The sequence below is a fragment of the Bufo bufo genome, chromosome 3 (assembly GCF_905171765.1).
Source record: "Bufo bufo chromosome 3, aBufBuf1.1, whole genome shotgun sequence".
Classification (NCBI taxonomy): Eukaryota; Metazoa; Chordata; class Amphibia; order Anura; family Bufonidae; genus Bufo; species Bufo bufo.
The window spans coordinates 489,294,203-489,317,242 of NC_053391.1; the positions used below are offsets into that span (position 1 = coordinate 489,294,203).

At 43.6% G+C, this 23,040-nt stretch overlaps 1 protein-coding gene across 1 annotated transcript in view; it reads right to left on the reverse strand.

Annotated features, from left to right (window-relative positions):
- The window catches only part of DNAJC3 (DnaJ heat shock protein family (Hsp40) member C3), a 57,191-nt gene that overhangs the window by 25,827 nt on the left and 8,324 nt on the right, over positions 1-23,040 (reverse strand). Inside the window, exons 2-4 of the mRNA XM_040425308.1 lie at positions 17,802-17,912; positions 9,416-9,540; positions 6,272-6,346 (exon numbers count right to left, since the gene is read on the reverse strand). Of these exons, the coding sequence (XP_040281242.1) occupies positions 6,272-6,346; positions 9,416-9,540; positions 17,802-17,912 (311 nt within the window). The remainder of the gene's footprint in view (positions 1-6,271; positions 6,347-9,415; positions 9,541-17,801; positions 17,913-23,040) is intronic.

Genomic DNA, 23,040 nt, shown 5'->3' on the forward strand with positions numbered 1-23,040 from the left:
TCATGTAATCCATGTTTTGTGGTTCATTTCGATATAATAAAAAGGGCCGTCACAAAGGGATAGCAGACTGCTTTGAGAAAAGTGGTCTCTAAATGCATCCATTGTAAACAGACTGGGGGAGATATATCAAGACTGGCACATCCACACGCCAGCCTTCACCTCCCTGCCCTGGGGAGATGCACCCAATTTATTAACAGGCAGACACAGGTGCATCTCTGCCCTACCGTGCACCAGATACTGAAGTCTACGCCAGTTCCAGGCTGGTGTAGACTTCACCTATAACTTCCCCCGCTTTCTGTAAATGCTACGGGCGGCACAAAGCCACGCCTCCTTTTTAGCGGCACTTCAGAAATCCAGCATTTTCCAAACCTAGATGTACACATTGTACCACATTCTGTTGCAATTTATGCCAAAATCTGGGTGCATTCACATCAGTAAATGTGGGTTAATGTTATTAACCCCTTTCGGGCCTCCACATTTACTACTACAAAATTAGAGCCAGAACATACGTGCAGGCACTTTATACCATTACTTACAAATAGTCTTTTGGACTAATTGCCTTATTTTCACATGTCTCTTATTGTTATTGCTAAGGCTACTTTCCCACTAGCGTTTTTTTTGCGGATCCGTCATAATACAACCGCATGCATCAGTCATGAACGGATCAGGTTCTATTATGCCTTCTATAGCCATAACGGATCCGTCATGAACACCATTGAAAGTCAATGGGGGACGGATCCGTTTTCTATTGCGTCAGAGAAAACTGATCTGTCCCAATTGACTTACATTGTGTGTCAGGATGGATCCGTCTTGCTCCGCATCCCAGGATGGACAAAAAAAAAAAAAACGCTGCTTGCAGCGTTATTCTACCCATGATCGGAGCGCAGCCAAACAGAATGGAATGCATTTTAGTGCATTCCGTTTTGTTCAGTTTTGTCCCCATTGACAATGAATGGGGACAAAACTGAAGCGTTTTCTTCCGCTATTGAGATCCTATGACGGATCTCAATAGCGGAATTGAAAACGCTAGTGTGAGAGTAGCCTAAGATGTAACTTTTATTACATTATGTATAAAATTTATTTTTAAGACCAAATAAATCTATTAAAACTATCAGTTGTGCTGCATTCCTTTTCCTCAATAGTCAGATGTGTGGCGCTGTTGCCTTCACAGCGCTCCTATTGTACCAATGGGCTATGGCAGGCTGGCTGCTGCGCGCTGCTACCAGCCTCCTCTATGTCTCTAACCCTTCTTACTATTAGAATATAGTTTTCTCTTATAGTCCGCAAAAAAAGGGGGTTAGTCAGCACCTCCCAGTGCGCAGGTGCACGCCGCCATGGCAAAGACCTAGGGGGAAAAAAAAAAGACAATGCAGCAGCACTCTGCAAATCAGATAAAGTACAACAATGCCATAGTCACAAATTATAATGCTAATGCTACGCTTATTTATAAAGTGAGATGCTTGGCCAATGCATTTTGTACAAAACCAACTGAGCCCGTCTGCCGTACGTCAAGGCGATCTCTGTTAGACAGGTCCTAACACTAAATACTACCTGTTATGCGCCATAAAGTTCAGGGAGTGTTGGATCCACATGCATGCTGGGTCCACTCTGCCTTTTACCATTTTTGGTGCCATAAAGGTCTCCATTACAAGGGATGCAGGTACCAACATGCATGCCGAGCCCGCTCTATACCTTTCCTTGTGCTTCCAATGAATGTAGTGAGAGCAGGCTACAGCTTTATACTGAAAGTAATTAAAATCAACCTATGGGGCAGACAGGCTAATCTTATAGTCCCTAGAATGCTTCACCTCTGTACCTAAAATCCCTCAACTCTGCCCACCGACATGTTTCGCCAGTTAGGCCCCTTTCACACGGGCGAGTATTCCGCGCGGATGCGATGCGCGAGTTGAACGCATTGCAACCGCACTGAATCCTGCCCCATTTATTTCTATGGGGCTGTGCACACGAGCGCTGATTATTGACGCATCACTTGTGCGTTGCGTGAAAATCGCAGCATGCTCCTCTTTGTGCGTTTTTCACGTAATGCAGGCCCCATAGAAATGAATGGGGTTGCGTGAAAATCGCAAGCATCCGCAAGCAAGTGTGGATGCGGTGCGATTTTCACGCACGGTTGCTAGGTGACGATCGGGATGGGGACCTGATCATTATTATTTCCCCTTATAACATGGTTATAAAAAGGGAAAATAATAGCATTCTGAAGACAGAATGTATAGTACAATAGGGCTGGAGGGGTTAAAAAAATTATAATAATTTTTTTAACTCACCTTAATCCACTTGTTTGCGCAGCCGGCATCTCTTCTGTCTTTAACTGTGAGCAATAGGACCTTTGATGATGTCACTGTGTTCATCACATGGTCCATCACATGATCCATCACCATGGTGATGGATCATGTGATGAGCGTAGTGACGTCATCAAAGGTCCTATTACTCACAGTTAAAGACAGAAGAGATGCCGGCTGCGCAAACAAGTGGATTAAGGCGAGTTAAAAAATTATTATTATTTTTTTAACCCCTCCAGCCCTATTGTACTATACATTCTGTCTTCAGAATGCTATTATTTTCCCTTATAACCATGTTATAAGGGGAAATAATACAATCTACACTACAACTAACCCAAACCTGAACTTCTGTAAAGAAGTTCGGGTCTGGGTACCACAGTCGGTTTTTTATCACGCGCGTACAAAACACATTGCACCCGCGCAATAAAAACTGAACATCGGAACGCAATCACAGTCAAAACTGACTGCAATTGCGTACCTACTCGCACGGGTTTGCCGGGACGCATCCGGACACGCCTGTGTGAAAGAGGCCTTACACTGGCGTCCTCAGGGGAACGCTCCTTAAAGATACACTTATTATATAATTCAACTTATTTCACTGGCATTTGTCTAAAGTGAGTCTCCTCTTCCCCACTGGTTGCAGCATGACTAAGAAAAAGAAGCTAAAGCAAAAGAAAGCAGCCTATGGGAAATCGAGTCAATGACCTGTCAAGAATAAAGAAAAGTGCCCATGTTGTTCACACTCATTTGCTTGCATGGGTTGCATTTGGCAGACCCCCAATAATCAGTTAACAGTCCCCTCAATGACGTGCTAACAGCAGCCACCGTCTTCTTTAGACAATCTCTACAAAGCAGACAAAGCTGATGCAAGAAGACATTTTCGAGCTGCCAGCTCTCGTTCCATGTAATTGTCGAGTGATTTACCTCCTCCTGTCCCAGTGTCACTTTTGATCTTCTGACATTCTGCCGGTCTGAAGAGAAGGGCTGTGTGACCTAGATGTTCTACAACACGCTTGGCCTACGACTCACAGGGACATGTTTAATGGAGTATTTGAAAGTTAAGATATTGAATTTTCCCGGTGGTAATTACTTGTTTTGAGGACTTTGGTGATCTCTCTCTCTGGAAGTGATGTCTGCTGTGGCCGGCACAAACACTGCTCTTTTTAATCTAACTGATTACTTGATAATGTCTTACAGAAAATGGTGACATGACTACAGGGATGGAAAGGCTGGGAACACTTTGGAGGAGATTTATCAAGCTTCTACGTCTTTTTTTTTTTTTTTTTTTTTTATGCCAAAAAACTAAGTCAAATTTCACCACAAGGGTACATCTGACAACAATTCCAGAAATCTACACCAGATTCTGACGCAAGGACCTGAGCACCTATTAAGAATTTTGGTGCAACTCACACTAAATCAAGACTCACAACTGATCTACCCCCATAGTGTCAAATGAAAAGAACGTTCCTGGTATTTATAACTATAATGTATAATTGTCCAGACTACACAGACCGTATTCACGTTTCCATCAGAGGTTCCATTAGGAGCCTCAAACTGAAATGCCAACAAACTGCTCTTCCTGGCAAAACGATGGACACCATGATGGAAACCCGACAGGCCCATTATAAGGCTACATGCACACGACCGTATGTGTTTTGCGGACCGCAAATAAAAACGGCCGACAACCGTATGCATCCATTTTTTTGCGGATCCATTGTAACAATGCCTAAAACGGACAAAAATAGGACAAGTTCTATTTTTTTTGCGGGGCTACGGAACGGACATACGGATGCGGATAGCAAACAGTGTGCTGCCCGCATTTTTTGCGAACCCGTTAAAATGAATGGGTCCGCATCCTATCTGCAAAAAACAAAAACCGGAACAGACACGGAAACAAAATACAGTCGTGTGCATGAGGCCTAAGTCAACGGATTCTCTTGAGAGCCACTGGTGTCGTAAGGCTGATCCTGCACTCCATTAATTTCATTTTTCTGCTCCTGTGACAGTAGTAAAACTGAAATTTTAGCCGAAATGTGAACACTGCATTGTATTATTAGGAAACGAACAAAGCCCATGTATGTTCAAACATGTCATGATGAAGTCAGGAGTCCATTATAATGATACTGACAACATAGATCCTGGTTCACCCATTTCACAGAATATAATAAAATAGGTACAGATACATTTGGTAATGTGATTAATTTGGCAGATTTAAGCCAGAATTGTGATAGCAGCCATATTGGCTGTAACTCAAAAAACGTACCTGAGTTTTCAAAAAGTTTGCATAATGGATATGCTTCTGTGCACACTTATAACTGTGAAGGAACAGTTTTTTTTTTCCTGGCTTCCCTAATGTTTCTATCAGCCCCATTATTCCCTGTTTCTGCTGCACAGCTAGATGAATTTCACTCAGAAGCAGGGTGTGTAACTCTTCTGTGAAGTATTTTAGCACTATCCTGCTATGACGTCCTTTCCCTTACTTCCCACTATGTTTGTTTTCATCTCCGCAGCTCAAAGAACAGATAAAAAGGGGGAAAATCACACTTGCAGAAAGGCATAATCTTCAAAAGTCGTGTAGAAGCAGTTTTTTTCTTCTTTTTTTTTTAGCTCTGACACGCCCCCATTTCCTATGAGCTGTCTTCTGTGTCTCCATAACCAGGGACAAATCTTGTCTGACAACAGGCAGTGGACTACAAATTAGGTGGAAGCGAGACCCCTAGTGGCCATGACTACTGCTTTTTTTTCCAAGTAGATGAAGGCATAATTTTTTTAAATGAAGTGATTTAGAAATTAGTTACATCAGTCTCTATTACATGAAATTGTGTGAATACAGTGACTCTTAAAAGATTTCTTGGACAAAATTTTTTTTAAATGGTGAAATATATACTGACAAAGGGAAACTAAGGCTGCGTTCCCATCAGCGCTGATCATTTCTGTTGCTCTGCCCAGTTATAAGAGCAGAGGAATGAAAATAACAGAATTGCCAGATCCATCATATAACTCACACCAACAGCAGCAGAAACACCCTATTGACTATAATGACGCCTTTCGGGTTTCAATTAGGGAGTTCAGCATTTAACCGGACAAAATGGTCCTACAAGCAGAACTATTTTCTCTGATACTTTTGACTAAATCTGTGACTGAGGCCCCTAATGGAGCCCCTGCCATGGATGTGAACATGATGCATGGCGATATCGGCTTAGTTGCCGTTTGGGGGTGTTTAAAGCATAGGTAAAAAAATATCTTACAAACAGTACTTGGAGTCCTAATACCTTTGCTACGGGTGCAATGCAACTGAATGGAGCCTATTGTCATCATGCTACCATATCAAAAGACGACAGGCTGACCACAACGCTCCACGGCAGCAGAACTGACAGGAAGAATAAAGGAAATGCTTTATCGTTCCGTTATCTCAAAGAAGTAATGATAAGAGGACAAACGCTTCTGAAGACATCTGTGAATACTCAAAATGGCATATGGAATTTTAAGGGTCCATTCACAGGTCCGTTGTTTCTTTCCTGATCTGTTCCGTTTTTTGCTGAACAGATCTGGACCCATTCATTTTCAATGGGTCCTGAAAAAATAAATAAATAAATAAAATAAAGAAAAAAAAAATCGGACAGCTCAATGTCTGATTTTTTTTCAGGACCCATTGAAAATTAATGGGTCCAGATCTGTTCCGCACAAAACGGAACAGATCAGGAAAGAAACAACGGACGTGTGAATGGACCCTAAATCTAATACCACCCCAATCTAACTTGTACTGCAGATTTACATAGCTTAAAGGGGTTGTACAGGACTACAACATGGCTGCCATCCAAAAACAGCACAACAACCTGTTAATGGGTTGTGTCTGGTATGACGGCCCAGCTCCACTGAAGTGACTAAGGCTGAGTGGCAATATCAGACACAGCCTGTGGACACGTCTGGTGCGGTCCTTGGAAGAAATCTGCATTTAGCAATACACTCACCACTCTTTTAAAGTCCTCCTCTGCTTCATCCAATTTCCCTTGTTTCAGCAGTAACTGTCCTCTCTGTAATCTTGCCTGAAAAAAAATAAAATTAAGTATTGTAAGATAACCCCCATTTATGACAAATACACCCCAAGTTTAAAAGACCAGGAGATGGCATGCGAGATTGCATAGAATGAAACCCGGCATACAGAATGAAGGGGGAGAAAGGGCACCAGACTAAAAAAAATATCAAGGAGCCATTGGCTCCTAACCTGAAAAATTTAGGAGCCAAATTTAAAATACATATAATTACGGTATAATAAAAATAAAAAAAACACACATCTTACCTAGGGTTGTCACAATACCAAAATTTGTACTCTATTTCGATACTATAAAAAAAGTATTGCGAAACTCAATACCACGTTAAAAAAAAAATAAACCCCAAAAAAGCAGCGTGCATTCCAGATTTTATGGAAAGTCTGGACCATAATAGAACAGTCCTAACCTAATTTTTGTTGGGACAAGGTGACTAAAAAATGGCAAATTGCACGTTTTAATTTTTTTTTTCTGTTACGGCGTTTACCGCATAGGAGATATTTTTAAATATTTCAATCGTTCGCACTTTTTCAGGCATGGCGATATAAAATATATAAACAATACAAAAAAGTACATATGTAAAATTGGGCAAGGGGGTGATTTAAACGTAATATTTTGGTGTTTTTTTTTTTTTAACCTTTTTATTTAATACCTATTTACCCCCTTAGGGGCTAGAACCTGGGATCTTTCATCCCTTGTCCTATTCACCCTGATAGAGCTCTATCAGGGTGAATAGGACTTTACACTCTCCCTGCAGCTCTGTGCATAATACACATAGCACAGTAGGGGACATCCCTTGCGGCTCTTCAGCGTACGGGGCCCCAGTGAACACTGAACAGACGCGTCCACTCTGGGGTTCACCTAAACCCCTACTTCTTTGGTGTAAGAGCGGCTCAGCCTCAGCTGACTGAGCAAGGCCTTCAGCTGAGCCCACCGGTAGTTATCCAGGCAGTCAAAGGGAAGGGAAGACTTCATGGGCCGTGGGGCCCCCCTTGTAGGGAGGCTTCCAGTAAGGCCCCTTGGGTTTGTAGTAGGGGGGGCTGTAGCCGGTAAGTGGGCCCATAGTTTGGGAAGGGCAGATAGGGAGGGTGCATGATCAGAGTCCTGCAAGGAGCAGGTGGGCTGCGCGGCTGCCCCTAATATCAGCCTGTTATACCAGGCTCGTTACTTTAACGACTGGCAGCCCTGCGGCCTTAACACCTTCACTGCCAGCCACACTTGAGCCTCCCCAGAGTGGTGGCATCTCCGCATCGTAGTCTGTACAAATGGCGGAGTGCTCCCTCATACCGACGCACGTGCACCAACCGATAGAACTGGTCACAATCGCGCTTACACCAGAAAAGCCCACCTCCCCCCCCCCCGAAACTTCAGCATAAAATAGGAGACGCGCAGAGAGAGGTAGGTAGGTGGGGGCAGCGGCAGCCATTAGCAAGTGGCAAGGTGATCATCAGTCATCTTGCCACTTGCTAATGTTAAGTATGTAAAGGGTTAATAGGAGCCCCGCGCTGGACAAGACACTAAATAGCCAGTGAACCATATCTCTTTAAAAAGTCTGTGCTTAGTAGGAGGGGAGGTTATCTCCTCCTACTAAGCACGGACTATTGAAAGAGATATGTTCACTGGCTTTTCAGTGTCTTGACCAGCGCGGGGCTCCTATTAACCCCTTTTCTTCCCTTAAGATAATTTTTGTGAGCCCAGGCAGGGAGCTCACACGGAGCACCAGCAGTGGCCCCCTGAGTATTATCAGGGTCGTAAAGACATAAGGATCAGCCTTTAGCAGCGGCAGCGCAGGGGTGACTGTGACTGTTTGTGGAATGCTAAGTATGCGCTGAAAAACTTCTCAAGCTAACCTGTTCTGTGGAGCGGCTCCCTGTTCTCATGACTGAAGAGCAAGCTGCTACTGTGTTCAGCGCGGGAGAATGGGGGTGTGAGAGGAGCAGCCAATGGCAGGGCAGCCCACGGATCATACTGTGACCAATCAGCAGCCTCCTCACTAATAACAGAGCTCTGTACTGTGCGGAGCTCTGTTATTGGATTGCCGTCTGTCTGCTGTATGAAATCCCGTTATTCTTAAAGCGGCACAGCAGCGGAGGGTCTGGGCGCAAATGGTGACAAGACTACAAAGTCTTGTCGCCATTTTGCAATTCTAAGTCGCATTGGCGACCATTCTGGTCGCCATCTGGAGCCCTGAGGAGAACTACTTGTACTATAACTGTACCCAGAAATGAACAGTGTAAAAGGTCCTTACAGTCTAATGTACAGTAGCCATACTACTGGGTCATTACGGACCTAGACATTAAGGCTAACAGCCGCTTATGAAGCTGTGACGTGGCTGGTGGCCATTGCAGTTTCCCAATTAGAGTACATTTTAAAGGGAATCTGTCAGCAGTTTTATGCTGCTAGTGTCTAACAGCTCCAGCACATGCCAATGAGTCCTGATATTCATGAGCTCACGGCTCTCCCCGCCCCCTGCCTCTGATTGACAGTTTTGTTCCATACGAGTCAGCAGCAGGTGGGCGGAGAGAGCCAGGAGCTCATGAATATGGGGACTTATTCGACATGTGTTCGAGCTGTTCAGTACAAGATTTTGGCAAAACGGCTAGGTCAGTTAAAGAAAGTGACCAAGCATTTTGCTTGCAATGAAACGCCCTATTGCCTGCAAACTCCAGCATCCACTCAGAGTTTAAAATTGGCAGGAGTCACACACTGCTGGGGTTTCAACAATGAAACCGCATGTAGCTGCAGTCAGTTTGAGAACTGCATCAATTTCCATGTCGGCACAGCTTCACGCGCAGTTTGCTTGCAGCATGTGAAGTCAGGGGCTGCTCTTTACTGTATATCATTTGTCTAGAGGGTCCTATCTGTAATTTACCAGAGACGGATTTACTTGTGTCAGGCAGTGTCCACATCGCATTTCAGTCACATCCACTATTACTTGAAAACTCCCAAGTCCTGCTTCATATATTAAAGGTTTAGACCTTGTGAAGTAGCGATTACAGACAGGAAAATACTCAGGAACAGGTTCTTTTTTCTGCCCTGCAGTTAAGCTTTGGCGACATTACGTACTGATGTGAAGTCTGGTTTCAGCTCAATCACTCGACTTAAATCAGGGATTGCGGCTTTAGATTTGCCCATGGCCAGGTACGCTGTTGCTCTTCTGTAGTATGCCTGGTAGTTATCTGGATCTCCATCTAACAAAAAATAAATAAAAATATAAAAAAAGACCAACACAGTGTAAAAAAGAACGGTTATCTTCAGTGTAGTCAAGGGGCATGGGGGGAGCCATTTCTTACGACTTACATCTTAAAGAGGCAATCCCACAAAATTTTGTAATTGCTGACCTGCAAGAAAGGTACAGGATGTAAACTGTAGTGAAGGTAATCTTACCAGTGACTGCATTTGCGAGTTATAACCTCCCTTCCGATCCTCAGCTGTGTCATGTGTCGGTACTCTGACTTTCCAAATAACACAGCATTTTATGTGTGGACAGAAAGTCATTTTCTCTATGTATTCCTATAGGAGCCTCAATAGGAATGAATAGAGAAGTAACTTCCTGTCCTGTGTCAGTTGGAGATCAGAGTGCTGGTCAAATGACACAGCTAAGGATCAGAAGGGAGGTTATAACTCACATATACAGACACTGTCAAGAAAATTACCTTCACTACAATTTACATCATGCACCTTTCTGACAGGTCAGAGAATAAAAATGTTTGTGAGAGTGCTACTTTAACCACTTCAGCCCCCAGTGCTTAAACACCCTGAAAGACCAGGCCACTTTTTACACTTCTGACCTACACTACTTTCACCGTTTATTGCTCGGTCATGCAACTTACCACCCAAATGAATTTTACCTCCTTTTCTTCTCACTAATAGAGCTTTCATTTGGTGGTATTTCATTGCTGCTGACATTTTTACTTTTTTTGTTATTAATCGAAATTTAACGATTTTTTTGCAAAAAAATGACTTTTTTCACTTTCAGTTGTAAAATTTTGCAAAAAAAAACGAGATCCATATAGAAATTTTGCTCTAAATTTATTGTTCTACATGTCTTTGATAAAAAAAAAATGGTTTGGGTAAAAGTTATAGCGTTTACAAACTATGGTACAAAAATGTGAATTTCCGCTTTTTGAAGCAGCTCTGACTTTCTGAGCACCTGTCATGTTTCCTGAGGTTCTACAATGGCCAGACAGTACAAACACCCCACAAATGACCCCATTTCGGAAAGTACACACCCTAAGGTATTCGCTGATGGGCATAGTGAGTTCATAGAACTTTTTATTTTTTGTCACAAGTTAGCGGAAAATGATGATTTTTTTTATTTATTTTTTTTTCTTACAAAGTCTCATATTCCACTAACTTGTGACAAAAAATAAAAACTTCTATGAACTCACTATGCCCATCACGAAATACCTTGGGGTCTCTTCTTTCCAAAATGGGGTCACTTGTGGGGTAGTTATACTGCCCTGGCATTTTAGGGGCCCAAATGTGTGGTAAGGAGTTTGAAATCAAATTCTGTAAAAAATGACCTGTGAAATCCGAAAGGTGCTCTTTGGAATATGAGCCCCTTTGCCCACCTAGGCTGCAAAAAAGTGTCACACATCTGGTATCTCCGTACTCAGGGGAAGGTGGGGAATGTGTTTTGGGGTGTCTTTTTACATATACCCATGCTGGGTGAGATAAATATCTTGGTCAAATGCGAACTTTGTATAAATAAAAATGGGAAAAGTTGTCTTTTGCCAAGATATTTCTCTCACCCAGCATGGGTATATGTAAAATGACACCCCAAAACACATTCCCCACCTTCTCCTGAGTACGGCAATACCAGATGTGTGACACTTTTTTGCAGCCTAGGTGGGCAAAGGGGCCCATATTCCAAAGAGCACCTTTCGGATTTCACAGGTCATTTTTTACAGAATTTGATTTCAAACTCCCTACCACACATTTGGGCCCCTAGAATGCCAGGGCAGTATAACTACCCCACAAGTGACCCCATTTTGGAAAGAAGAGACCCCAAGGTATTCGCTGATGGGCATAGTGAGTTCATAGAAGTTTTTATTTTTTGTCACAAGTTAGTGGAATATGAGACTTTGTATGGAAAAAAAAAAAAAATAAATAAAAAATAAAAAAAATAAAAAAAAAAAAAAATCATCATTTCCCACTAACTTGTGACAAAAAGTAAAAAATTCTAGGAACTCGCCATGCCCCTCACGGAATACCTTGGGGTGTCTTCTTTCCAAAATGGGGTCACTTGTGGGGTAGTTATACTGCCCTGGCATTTTCCAGGGGCCCTAATGTGTGGCAAGTAGGTAAATGACCTGTGAAATCCTAAAGGTGCTCTTTGGAATGTGGGCCCCTTTGCCCACCTAGGCTGCAAAAAAGTGTCACACATGTGGTATCGCCGTATTCAGGAGAAGTTGGGGAATGTGTTTTGGGGTGTCATTTTACATATACCCTTGCTGGGTGAGAGAAATATCTTGGCAAAAGACAACTTTTCCCATTTTTTTTTATACAAAGTTGGCATTTGACCAAGATATTTCTCTCACCCAGCATGGGTATATGTAAAATGACACCCCAAAACACATTCCCCAACTTCTCCTGAGTACGGCGATACCAGATGTGTGACACTTTTTTGCAGCCTAGATGCGCAAAGGTGCCCAAATTCCTTTTAGGAGGGCATTTTTAGACATTTGGATACCAGACTTCTTCTCACGCTTTGGGGCCCCTAGAATGCCAGGGCAGTATAAATACCCCACATGTGACCCCATTTTGGAAAGAAGACACCCCAAGGTATTCAATGAGGGGCATGGCGAGTTCATAGAAATTTTTTTTTTTTGGCACAAGTTAGCGGAAATTTATATTTTTAATTTTTTTCTCACAAAGTCTCCCGTTCCGCTAACTTGGGACAAAAATTTCAATCTTTCATGGACTCAATATGGCCCTCACGGAATACCTGGGGGTGTCTTCTTTCCGAAATGGGGTCACATGTGGGGTATTTATACTGCCCTGGCATTCTAGGGGCCCTAAAGCGTGAGAAGAAGTCTGGAATATAAATATCTAAAAAATTTTACGCATTTGGTTTCCGTGAGGGGTATGGTGAGTTCATGTGAGATTTTATTTTTTGACACAAGTTAGTGGAATATGAGACTTTGTAAGAAAAAAAAAAAAAATTCCGCTAACTTGGGCCAAAAAAAATGTCTGAATGGAGCCTTACAGAGGGTGATCAATGACAGGGGGGTGATCAATGACAGGGGAGTGATCAATGACAGGGGAGTGATCAATGACAGGGGAGTGATCAATGACAGGGGGGGGTGATCAATGACAGGGGGGGGTGATCAATGACAGGGGGGGGGTGATCAATGACAGGGGGGGGGGTGATCAATGACAGGGGGGGGGTGATCAATGACAGGGGGGGGGGTGATCAATGACAGGGGTGGTGATCAGGGAGTCTATATGGGGTGATCACCACAGTCATTGATCACGCCCCTGTAAGGCTTCATTCAGACGTCCGGATGCGTTTTGCGGATCGGATCCATCTATCAGTGCATCCGTAAAAATCATGCGGACATCTGAATGGAGCTTTACAGGGGGGTAATCAATGACAGGGGGGTAATCAATGACAGGGGGGTGATCAGGGAGTCTATATGGGGTGATCACCACAGTCATTGATCACGCCCCTGTAAGGCTTCATTCAGACGTCCGGATGCGTTTTGCGGATCCGATCCATCTATCAGTGGATCCGTAAAAATCATGCGGACATCTGAATGGAGCTTTACAGGGGGTTGATCAATGACAGGGGGGTAATCAATGACAGGGGGGTGATCAGGGAGTCTATATGGGGTGATCAGGGGTGATCAGGGGCTAATAAGGGGTTAATAAGTGACGGGGGGGGGGGGGGGTGTAGTGTAGTGGTGCTTGGTGCTACTTTACTGAGCTACCTGTGTCCTCTGGTGGTCGATCCAAACAAAGGGGACCACCAGAGGACCAGGTAGCAGGTATATTAGACGCTGTTATCAAAACAGCGTCTAATATACCTGTTAGGGGTTAAAAAAAACACATCTCCAGCCTGCCAGCGAACGATCGCCGCTGGCAGGCTGGAGATCAACTCTCTTACCTTCCGTTCCTGTGAGCGCGCGTTCACAGGAAATCTCGGCCATCGCGAGATGACGCATATATGCGTGACTCTGCGCAGGGCTGCCACCTCCGGAACGCGATCCTGCGTTAGGCGGTCCGGAGGTGGTTAAAGAGTCTATCACCACCATATATCCATATACAGCGCTTACATTGTCCTGTAGTACACCTATACATGAATGTAATGGTACCTTTGTTAATTTTCTTTACAATTGCAGAAGCTGGAAAAACGACGTTTAATTCATATGCAAATGAGCATTCGCATCTGCACACTGCCTCGCCAGGCCATGCGCACTGCAATGTCCATTGTGGGCACGGCATAGCTTCAACTAGTGCGCATGAGCCGGCGAGGCAGTATGCAGGATCTCGGCCGGACCGAAGGATGACGCAAGGGAATAGGAGTGCAGGCATAGGCTGTGGCGGAGTAACAATGAAATGAGGCAGAGCAGCCTGGGCTGCTACACAGTGAACGCCACCCCTGGGCACTTGCGAGTGCTCATTTGCATATGAATTAAATGTCGTTTTTTCCAGCTTCTGCAAGTGTAAAAAGACAAAGACAAAAAGGTACCATTACTTTAATGTACAGGTGTGCTATAGGACAATGTAAGCGCTGTATATGGACATATGGGGGTGACGAACTCTACACCAACAAGGAGCTGGCACAGATTTCAGGTGTGACGTGCACCAGTTATCTAGCCGACATACTGGTAAATGTGTTGTGCGGTGGGAGTTCTGCCTGCAGCCTGTCCCCTCCGACACACTTTTTGCAAAAGTGGCAAGGGTGCTGGGAAAAGCTGCAAATTCTGGTACAAAAAATGGTACTTGCGCCAATATTTGCTACTTCTGTATGCCAGAACCAACAAGATATTTGTCGTACAACAAACATACATATGGAGGGGTAATGTAATATTTGCGAAAGTGAATATGCAGTTTCTTGAAAAAGTATTCATACCCCTTGAACTTTTCCCACATTTTTTCATGTTACACAAACATAAAATGTATTTTATTGGAATTTTATGTGATAGACCAACACAAAGTAGCAAATATGTGTTAAGTGAAAAGAAAATGATGCATGGTTTTCTAAAATTTTCATAAATAAAAGTCTGAAAAGTGTGGCATGCATTTGTATTCAGCCCCCTGTACTCAGATATCCCTAAATAAAATCCAGTGTGACCAATTGCCTTGAGAAGTCACCTAATTAGTAAATAAGAGTCCACCCCTGTGTAATTTATTCTCAGTATAACTACAGCTGTTTTGTGAAGGCCCCGGAGGTTTGTTGGAGAACATTACTGGTCAAACAGCATAAGGAAAACCAAGGAACACCCCAGACAGGACAGGGATAAAGTTGTGGAAATGTGAAAAGCAGGGATGGGTTATAAAAAAAATATCCCAAGCTGAACATCTCATGGAGTACTGTTCAATTCATCTATATATCAAAGGGAGAAAAACAGAACTGGATAGCACATCCACAATGCTATGCTTTGATCTAATTAAACTCGCTTCTCAGCTCCATAATAAAGTTCAATTCATCATCCAAAAATGGAAGGAGTATGGCACAACTGCCAAAGACATGGCTGTCCACCTAAACTGACAGCCCACCAAGGAGAGCACTAATTAGAGAAGAAGCCAAGAGGCCCAAGGTTACTGTGGAGGAGCTGCAGAGATCCACAGCTCCTGTGGGAGAATCTGTCCACAGAACAAATATTAGTTGATTACTCTGCAAATAAGGCTTTTATAGAAGAGTGGCATGAAGAAAGTAATTTTTGAAAGCAAGACATAATAAGTCCTGTTTGCAGTTTGCCACAAGCCATGTAGGTGACATAGCAAACATGTGGAAGAAGGTGCTCTGGTGAAATGGGACCAAAGTTCAACTTTTTTACCTAAATGCATACCGCTATGTGTGGTAGAAAATTAAAGGAGTTGTCCAGCCATTAATACTGATGATCTATCGTCAGGATAGGTCATCAATATCAGATAGGCGGGGGTCCAACACCTAGCACCCCTGCCGTGCACCGCTTCCTGGTCTTCACACTATGCCTTGTCAACTGTGGAGTGGAGGTGTAGTGCGATTACAGATATTCGCTCTATTTACTTGAATGGAGCTGGTACTTGTATTACACTGCACTTCCGAGATGAGGTGCAGCGTAATGAAGAGAAAGCGGTGCTCACATGGAGCACCAAATTCCCGTCAAACACCTAATTGGCGGGGGTGCCGGGAGTTGGACACCTGCCGATCAGATATTGTTCACCTATCCTGACGATAGGTCAGCAATATTAACATACAACACAAAAAATCTCAATAAAATACATTTAAGTTTGTGGGTGTTGTTCTGCCCAGCAGAGTTAGAGAATGATTCTATTTCAAGTCAGTCAAGGTTTGGTATTCCTGTAGTGATGAATGTGGTTATAGCACCATCTAGCGGTGTTAAAATTGTATTGCACCTTGTTTTTCTTGTTTCAAAGACTACTAATGCAGTAGTCTTTGAAACAAGAAAAACAAGGTGCAATACAATTTTAACACCGCTAGATGGTGCTATAACCACAATGCATGGGTGGTGAAAAGCATTTTGGGAGTGCAAAACATCCTGGGAAAGAGAAGTCTTCAGGACACAGTACAGAGCTGTCCTCCTGCATATCTCCTTCTTAAACTCCACCATCCTGGTAAAAGCATCTGATGAGAGATCTATCTTTGTTTCAGGGAAATTATGTTATGCAGAGCTGTTCAGCTAGTTTCATTGTTACTCAGTGAAGTTGTTGTAGCTGCTAGATGTTAGACATGTAGTCTTATGTTAGGCAGCCATTTTACCATATGCTTCAGTGTTATGCAAATGTTACAGTACATGCTATGCTATATGCTTATTCATGTTATTTGTATTCCTATAGTTTTACCAAACAATTGATCAATCATCAAATACTCCTGTTTTGCCAATAAACAAGTTAGACTACAAAGAACAGTCCTCTTATTTGGAAGACAGGAATGGTTTATCCTGAATGTCAAACTGCACACTGTGAACGTGTACGAAGACAGAACAGGTGTAATGTGAAAAAAAAATGTGGAAAAGTTCAAGGGATATGAATACTCTTTCAAGGCACTGTATAAGACCACTGTCACTATGGAAAGAGAATCTGAACTGCTAGGACATCACTGCACAGAGCTGTGAACAAAAGGGGGTCATTTATTAAACAGAAATTTGCCTAAATTATGTGTATTTCAGGCGCAGATTGCAGCACAAAGGTCCTTTGCACCGCAATCTGTGCCTTCACCCCGCTCACGCCAGGTCTAAAAAGGGGGCGTGGCATGGGCGGGGAAGGCGTACAAAATGGCCTGTTTTAGGAGTAGAAAATGGTCTTACATTTAGAAGTGGCGGGGGATCCGCCCAGTTTATTTAGAGGCCGGCGCCTCTTCATAACTCTGGCGGATCCACCACCAGCTATATGGGTTATTAAGACTGATGTCTAAAATGCCTCAAAGTCTCTACAGACCCACTATGTACAATGCTGTCACTCAATCTGCCTGACCAGAAGTGGAGCCCCGATAGCAAACTTGGCGACCTCATGCAAAATACTAAAAGAGCATGTGTAAGGCTGTATGTGGAGCTTAAAGGGATTGTCCCATCTTGTAAAGCGGCGTTCATTGTGTTCCTTTAGGGAAAATAACAGATTTACCCTATGCATGTAATTATCATTATTGTCTCCTCTCCTTTGTCATTTTTGTTTATAGCTGGTTGTCAGTGGTTATGGCCACCGCTGAGATACTGTAGTGGTGGCCACGCTTGAGCAACATCTTTGTCTGCCTTCCTTGAATTGTGCTGGCCGAGTGCACATTCATGCGCGGCCTCTCCGGTTCTGACTCCTCACTGCAGCTCCATTTAAACTAATTGAACAGCCCGTGGGCATGAGCAACAGCTTTCAGCAACTGCCCTCACCATGGCCGGGACATTAATATGCCATCAATGTCAACAACCAGAACTCTTCCTGGAGTAGAGTATTTGGCATTAAAATGGCATTTATCATGTAGACCAAGTTAATAGAAAACTGAATCAAGCCAGAAAATGAAGCAATATGGACAATCAGAATACATTAGTAAGAGCCTTGTATTACCTTTGCCTACACTATAAATGCCATTTGCTGAAGGTAGACAACCCCTTTAATTCTAAGCATCATGTTTGGAGACAACCAAGCACTGCTCATCACCTGTCCAATACCATCCCTACAGTGAAGCAGGTGGTGGCACCATCATGCTGTGGGGGTGTTTTTCAGTGGCCGGGATAGGGAGACTGTATTATCATCCATACATCACCTTTATCAGCTGCCCAGTACTTACCAATGGCTGAATGAAAATGTGATAAAGCATCAGCAAGCTGCCCGGCAGCTAACAACTTCTTCCCCATTTCAAGGTGTTTGTCAACGTCTGCATTTATTCCGCTTTCCACACCTGTGAGACAGAACATCAGAAAATGAGGGAAAATGAAGGAAAATGAAGGAAGATGTCACCTAGGAGGAAGGATCATTGCTGGAAGGAGCTTCACTCAGACCAACTCCATCGCAATAGCAGAGGTACAGGCTCATGTTCCCCTGGGAAAAAACTATGGGTCCAACAAGTAGAAACATTGGGGGGAATTCATTGTCAGGAATAAGGACTGCCTTATCCTTCGTTATTATAATGTTTGCAGCGATATTATATGTTGTAGGGTAACATATTCCAGTGTGATATAGAGAGATTTTATATAAATATATATATATATATATATATACACACACACACACACACACACACACACACACATATATACAGTGTGTATTTACCGTATTTTTCGCTTTTTAAGACGCACTTTTTTCCCCCAAAAGAGGGGGGGGGGGGGGGGAATGGCCGTGCGTCTTATAAAACAATGGTTGACTTTTTTTTTTTTTTTTTACAGGGCTGACACTGATATATCGCCGGCCGCTATGCTGCACAGCGTGGCCGGCGATACATCAGTTACAGTGCGGGGAGGGAGGAGGGGCTAGAGGCAACTCACAGCGGGGCCCGATGCAGTCACTGTATTACACCGGGCCCCGCGCACAGAAGTCTCTTTGTATGTAAAATCTCTCTTTAATCCTGAATCAATCGCTCTCCTTTTGATAAACTAGCCTAATCGCCTGCATCAGTACTCACTATGAATGCAGCGTGCGGTCCTGCCGGCGTGTGACTTCATCCTGCTCCTGCTTCATTAATGAAGTGGGAGGAGCGTCACTGACTGAGTGACGTCAGTCACACGCCGGCCGGACCGCACGCTGCATTCATAGTGAGTACTGATGCAGGCGATTAGGCTAGTTTATCAAAAGGAGAGCGATTGATTCAGAATTAAAGAAAGATTTTACATACAAAGAATAAAGTACTGTAATGCTGTGACACATAGGGCCATGAGGGGGACCAGCATAAGATGCTATATGTGTGTCATCCACACATAGCATCTTATGCTGGCCCCCCTCATGGCCCTATGTGTCACAGCACACAACCCCCATAACAGTGCGTCATCCACAGATCATCCATAACAGTGCGTCATCCACAGATCCCCCATAACAGTGCGTCATCCACAGATCCCCCATAACAGTGCGTCATCCACAGATCCCCCATAACAGTGCGTCATCCACAGACCATTAGTTCAAAATATTTTTTTTTATTATTTTCCTCCTCAAAAACCTAGGTGCGTCTTATGGGCCGGTGTATCTTATAGGGCGAAAAATACGGGTAGTTTTAAATTAGAGGGGCAAAGGTATAAAAACAATATCAGGAAGTATTACTTTACTGAGAGAGTAGTGGATGCATGGAATAGCCTTCCTGCAGAAGTGGTAGCTGCAAATACAGTGGAGGAGTTTAAGCATGCATGGGATAGGCATAAGGCCATCCTTCATATAGGGCTATTCATAGTATTCAGTATATTGGGCAGACTAGATGGGCCAAATGGTTCTTATCTGCCGACACATTCTATGTTTCTATATGTGCAATTTTTTGGTTAAATAAATTCCATTAATCCATTCACAATATCATGCTCTTCCAAAGGTTTTTGTAAGATTATTGGGCAGTTTCTCTGCCTACAAGAGATTTTCACAGATGATTGGTTTACTTTTGCAGTTCTCAAAACTGAATTTGACTCAGCAGAGATCACATGCCTCTTCTTCACAGCAAAAATGTTATAACATGAACACTGTTGAGAAAAAGACCTTAATCCTAACTTCTACAAACTTATGAATGCAGAATCAACCTAATCAAACTATGAAAAGTTGTTATTCTAAATATCTTCATCTACTTGCATATTATAAGTTATACCAGCAAGAATAAGTCTTTATGTAGAAAACTATGATTTAAATCAAGCCTTACTGACTAGTGATTTAAATCAGTTTGATTTAAATCAAATCCAGCCTGGGAGCAGGTAAGGTGTTAGTCCACCACTGATTGGAGAAGAAGGTGGACCAGAAGAATAAACAGCAGTGGTCGCTACCAGAGAGAAGAATGTAGTGCACATTAAAATAACAATACTAGTATTGCATATATATTGCAATAATACATCATTTACATAGTAATATTTTTTGTGGGATAACCCTTAGGAATACGCATAGAAATTTGTTGACAAGTTCAGAAAGTTAAAGATTTGGTCACTTCTCCCCAGCCTGAATAGCATGTAACTATACAAGGCATGCTTTCTATAATTAATGAAACCTAATACCTACTTAGGCTTACCCAGAGTGGCATCAGTGCGGAGGTAATATAACCACCCTGGAAGCAATAAACATGCAATCACTTCAGAATGAGCGTAATTACTGGAGGAGTCTACACACAAACCAGAAGCGCGCTCATTAACTTTATACACTTTCAGTACCTGTGGGCTGCAACATAAGCACTACAAAAAAACCTTCTCTAAATCACAACCATTTACAGTGGCAGCAAGGTGCCAACTATGCTGATTTTTATTATTAGTGCCACACATGAGCAACTAGACTTTAAAGCCTAAAATAATTACCGACTAACACTATTACAGGGAAATTAACGGAGGTTTGTGTCGTTAGAGCTGACGGATCACGCTACAAAGCTAGCACAGAGGGAACACCGTATTGCCGAAGCTGCAGTACATTTCAAGGATTCCTGACTGACCGTCAAGAAGAGGAGGGAGGGGCTGCCAGAGGAGGTAGGAGGAGCAAGGGTGCACAGAGCGGCTCATTTGCATATGGATTAAAAGTACTTATTCTCCAGAATGAAGCAACAGATCGCTAAGAGTTCAACCATACAACAGACGTTTTTGCAGTCCGCAAATTGCAGATCCGCAAAACATGGATATCCCATTTTGCGGAACAAAACGTCCGGTCCATAATAGAACAGTCCTATCCTTTTCTGTAATGTGGACAAGAATAGGACAGGTTCTATATTTTTGCAGGTGCCATGGAATGGACTTATGGATGCAGACAGCACATGGTGTGCTATCCGCAATGTGCTATGACCAGCGGGTGAGAAACTACTGTCCCACTGAGGGCAAAGTCTGAGCACACCCCTCGTTCTTCACACGATACGGCCTCATGCACACGACAGTATTTTTTTGCGGTCCGCAAAACGGGGTTCCATTGTTCCGTGATCCGTTTTTGTTTCCATGTGTCTTCCTTGATTTTTGGAGGATCACCAGACATGAAAAGTGATAAAAAAAAATCAAAGTCAAGTTTGCCTTGAAAATGATAGGAAAAAAAAAAAAAAAACGGACACGGATGACAATCTTGTGGGCCTCCATGTTTTTTCACGGACCCATTGACTTGAATGGGTCCGCGAACCGTTGTCCGTGAAAAATAAATAAATAAATAGGACAGGTCATATTTTTTTCACAGACTGGAAACACGGATCACGGACGCGGATGACAAATGGTGCATTTAACGAGTTTTCAACAGACCCATTGAAAGTCAATGGGTCCGCAGAAAATCACGGAAAACGGAACAACGGACACGGAACCCAACAACGGTCGTGTGCATGAGCCCTACCTCTGATGGTGAGGACAAACGTTCCCGAGCGGTCTACCAAGTGCTCCTCAGAGTAGAATTGGAACAGGAGGAAATCGTGACCAGAGTGTGAACCCACTGGACTGACCTCCAGGTGACACAATACACCCAGTGCATGCTGGGAGGCCAGAGGCTGATCAGATTCCAAGAGTAGTCAGTAGGGATCGACCGATATTGATTTTTTAGGGCCGATACCGATAATTTGTGAACTTTCAGGCCGATAGCCGATAATTTATACCGATATTCTGGGAATTTTCATTTTTGAGAAAAAAAAAAATTCCTACACAAATCTGCTGAAAATTAATATGTTTATTGTTAATGTGTATTTTTTTTGTTTATTGTTAATGTGTATTTTTTTTTAATAAATCTTTTTCATTTATACTTAATATTTTTGTGTTTTTTTTTTTACTAACTTTTAACCCCCTTAGGGACTAGAACCTGTGTCCTATTCACCCTGATAGATCTCTATCAGGGTGAATAGGATCTCACACTGTCCCTGCTGCTCTGTGCATAGTGCACACAGCAGCATGGAGCTGAACATGGCAGCCAGGGCTTCAATAGCGTCCTGGCTGCCATGGTAACCGATCGGAGCCCCAGGCTTACACAGCTGGGGCTCCGATCGGAGGAGCAGGGGAGAGGGGATCCTGTGGCCACTGCCACCAATGATTAATACTGGGTGGGGGGGGGGGGGCGCACTGCGCCACCAATGTTTTTACTATTGGCCGGGATTGGGATGGGGGTGGGGGGCGCACTGCGCCACCAATGATTAATACTGGGGGGCTTGGGGGGGCGCACTGCGCCACCAATGAAGATAAGTCTCTCGATCATTCATATACAGGAGGCGGGAGCTGGCTGCAGAATCACATAGCCGGCTCCCGACCTCTATCAGCGGTAGCTGCGATCCGCGGCACCTGAGGAGTTAACTACCGCGGACCGCAGCTACTGCTCATAGAGGTCGGGAGCCGGCTATGTGATTCTGCAGCCAGCTCCCGCCTCCTGTATATGAATTAATGAGAGGCTTATCTTCATTGGTGGCGCAGCGGCCACAGCCCCTCCCCTCCCCTCCTCTTATGTTCTATCCCCTCATTGGCGGCAGCGGCAGCAGCACAGGGGGAGGAGACACTGCTTCCTTCTCCCCTGTGCTGCAGAGGGAACACAGAGAGCGCTGAGAGCAGCGCGATCTGTGTTCCCCATACGTTATCGGTATATCGGCAAAATAGCTGCCGATAACGTTCAAAATCCTCAATATCGGCCAAACCGATAATCGGTCGATCCCTAGTAGTCAGGGTACAAAGGCAGAAGTCAGGGCAGGTGGCAGTCATGCAAAGTCTGTAAAACGTAATCAAAAGTCCACTACACAGAATGACAAGAAACAGCAGAACACCTTAGCTCAAACAGGAAACTAGACAAGCTAGGAACCTAAGTTGCTCAGGCGCCTTCCAATACCTCCTGCAGACCAGCTATAGGCAGGGAAGATAGAGGGCGTGCGCAGGCTGCCTCACAAAGGGAGGAGAGACACACCCGCACACAACCTAAATACACAC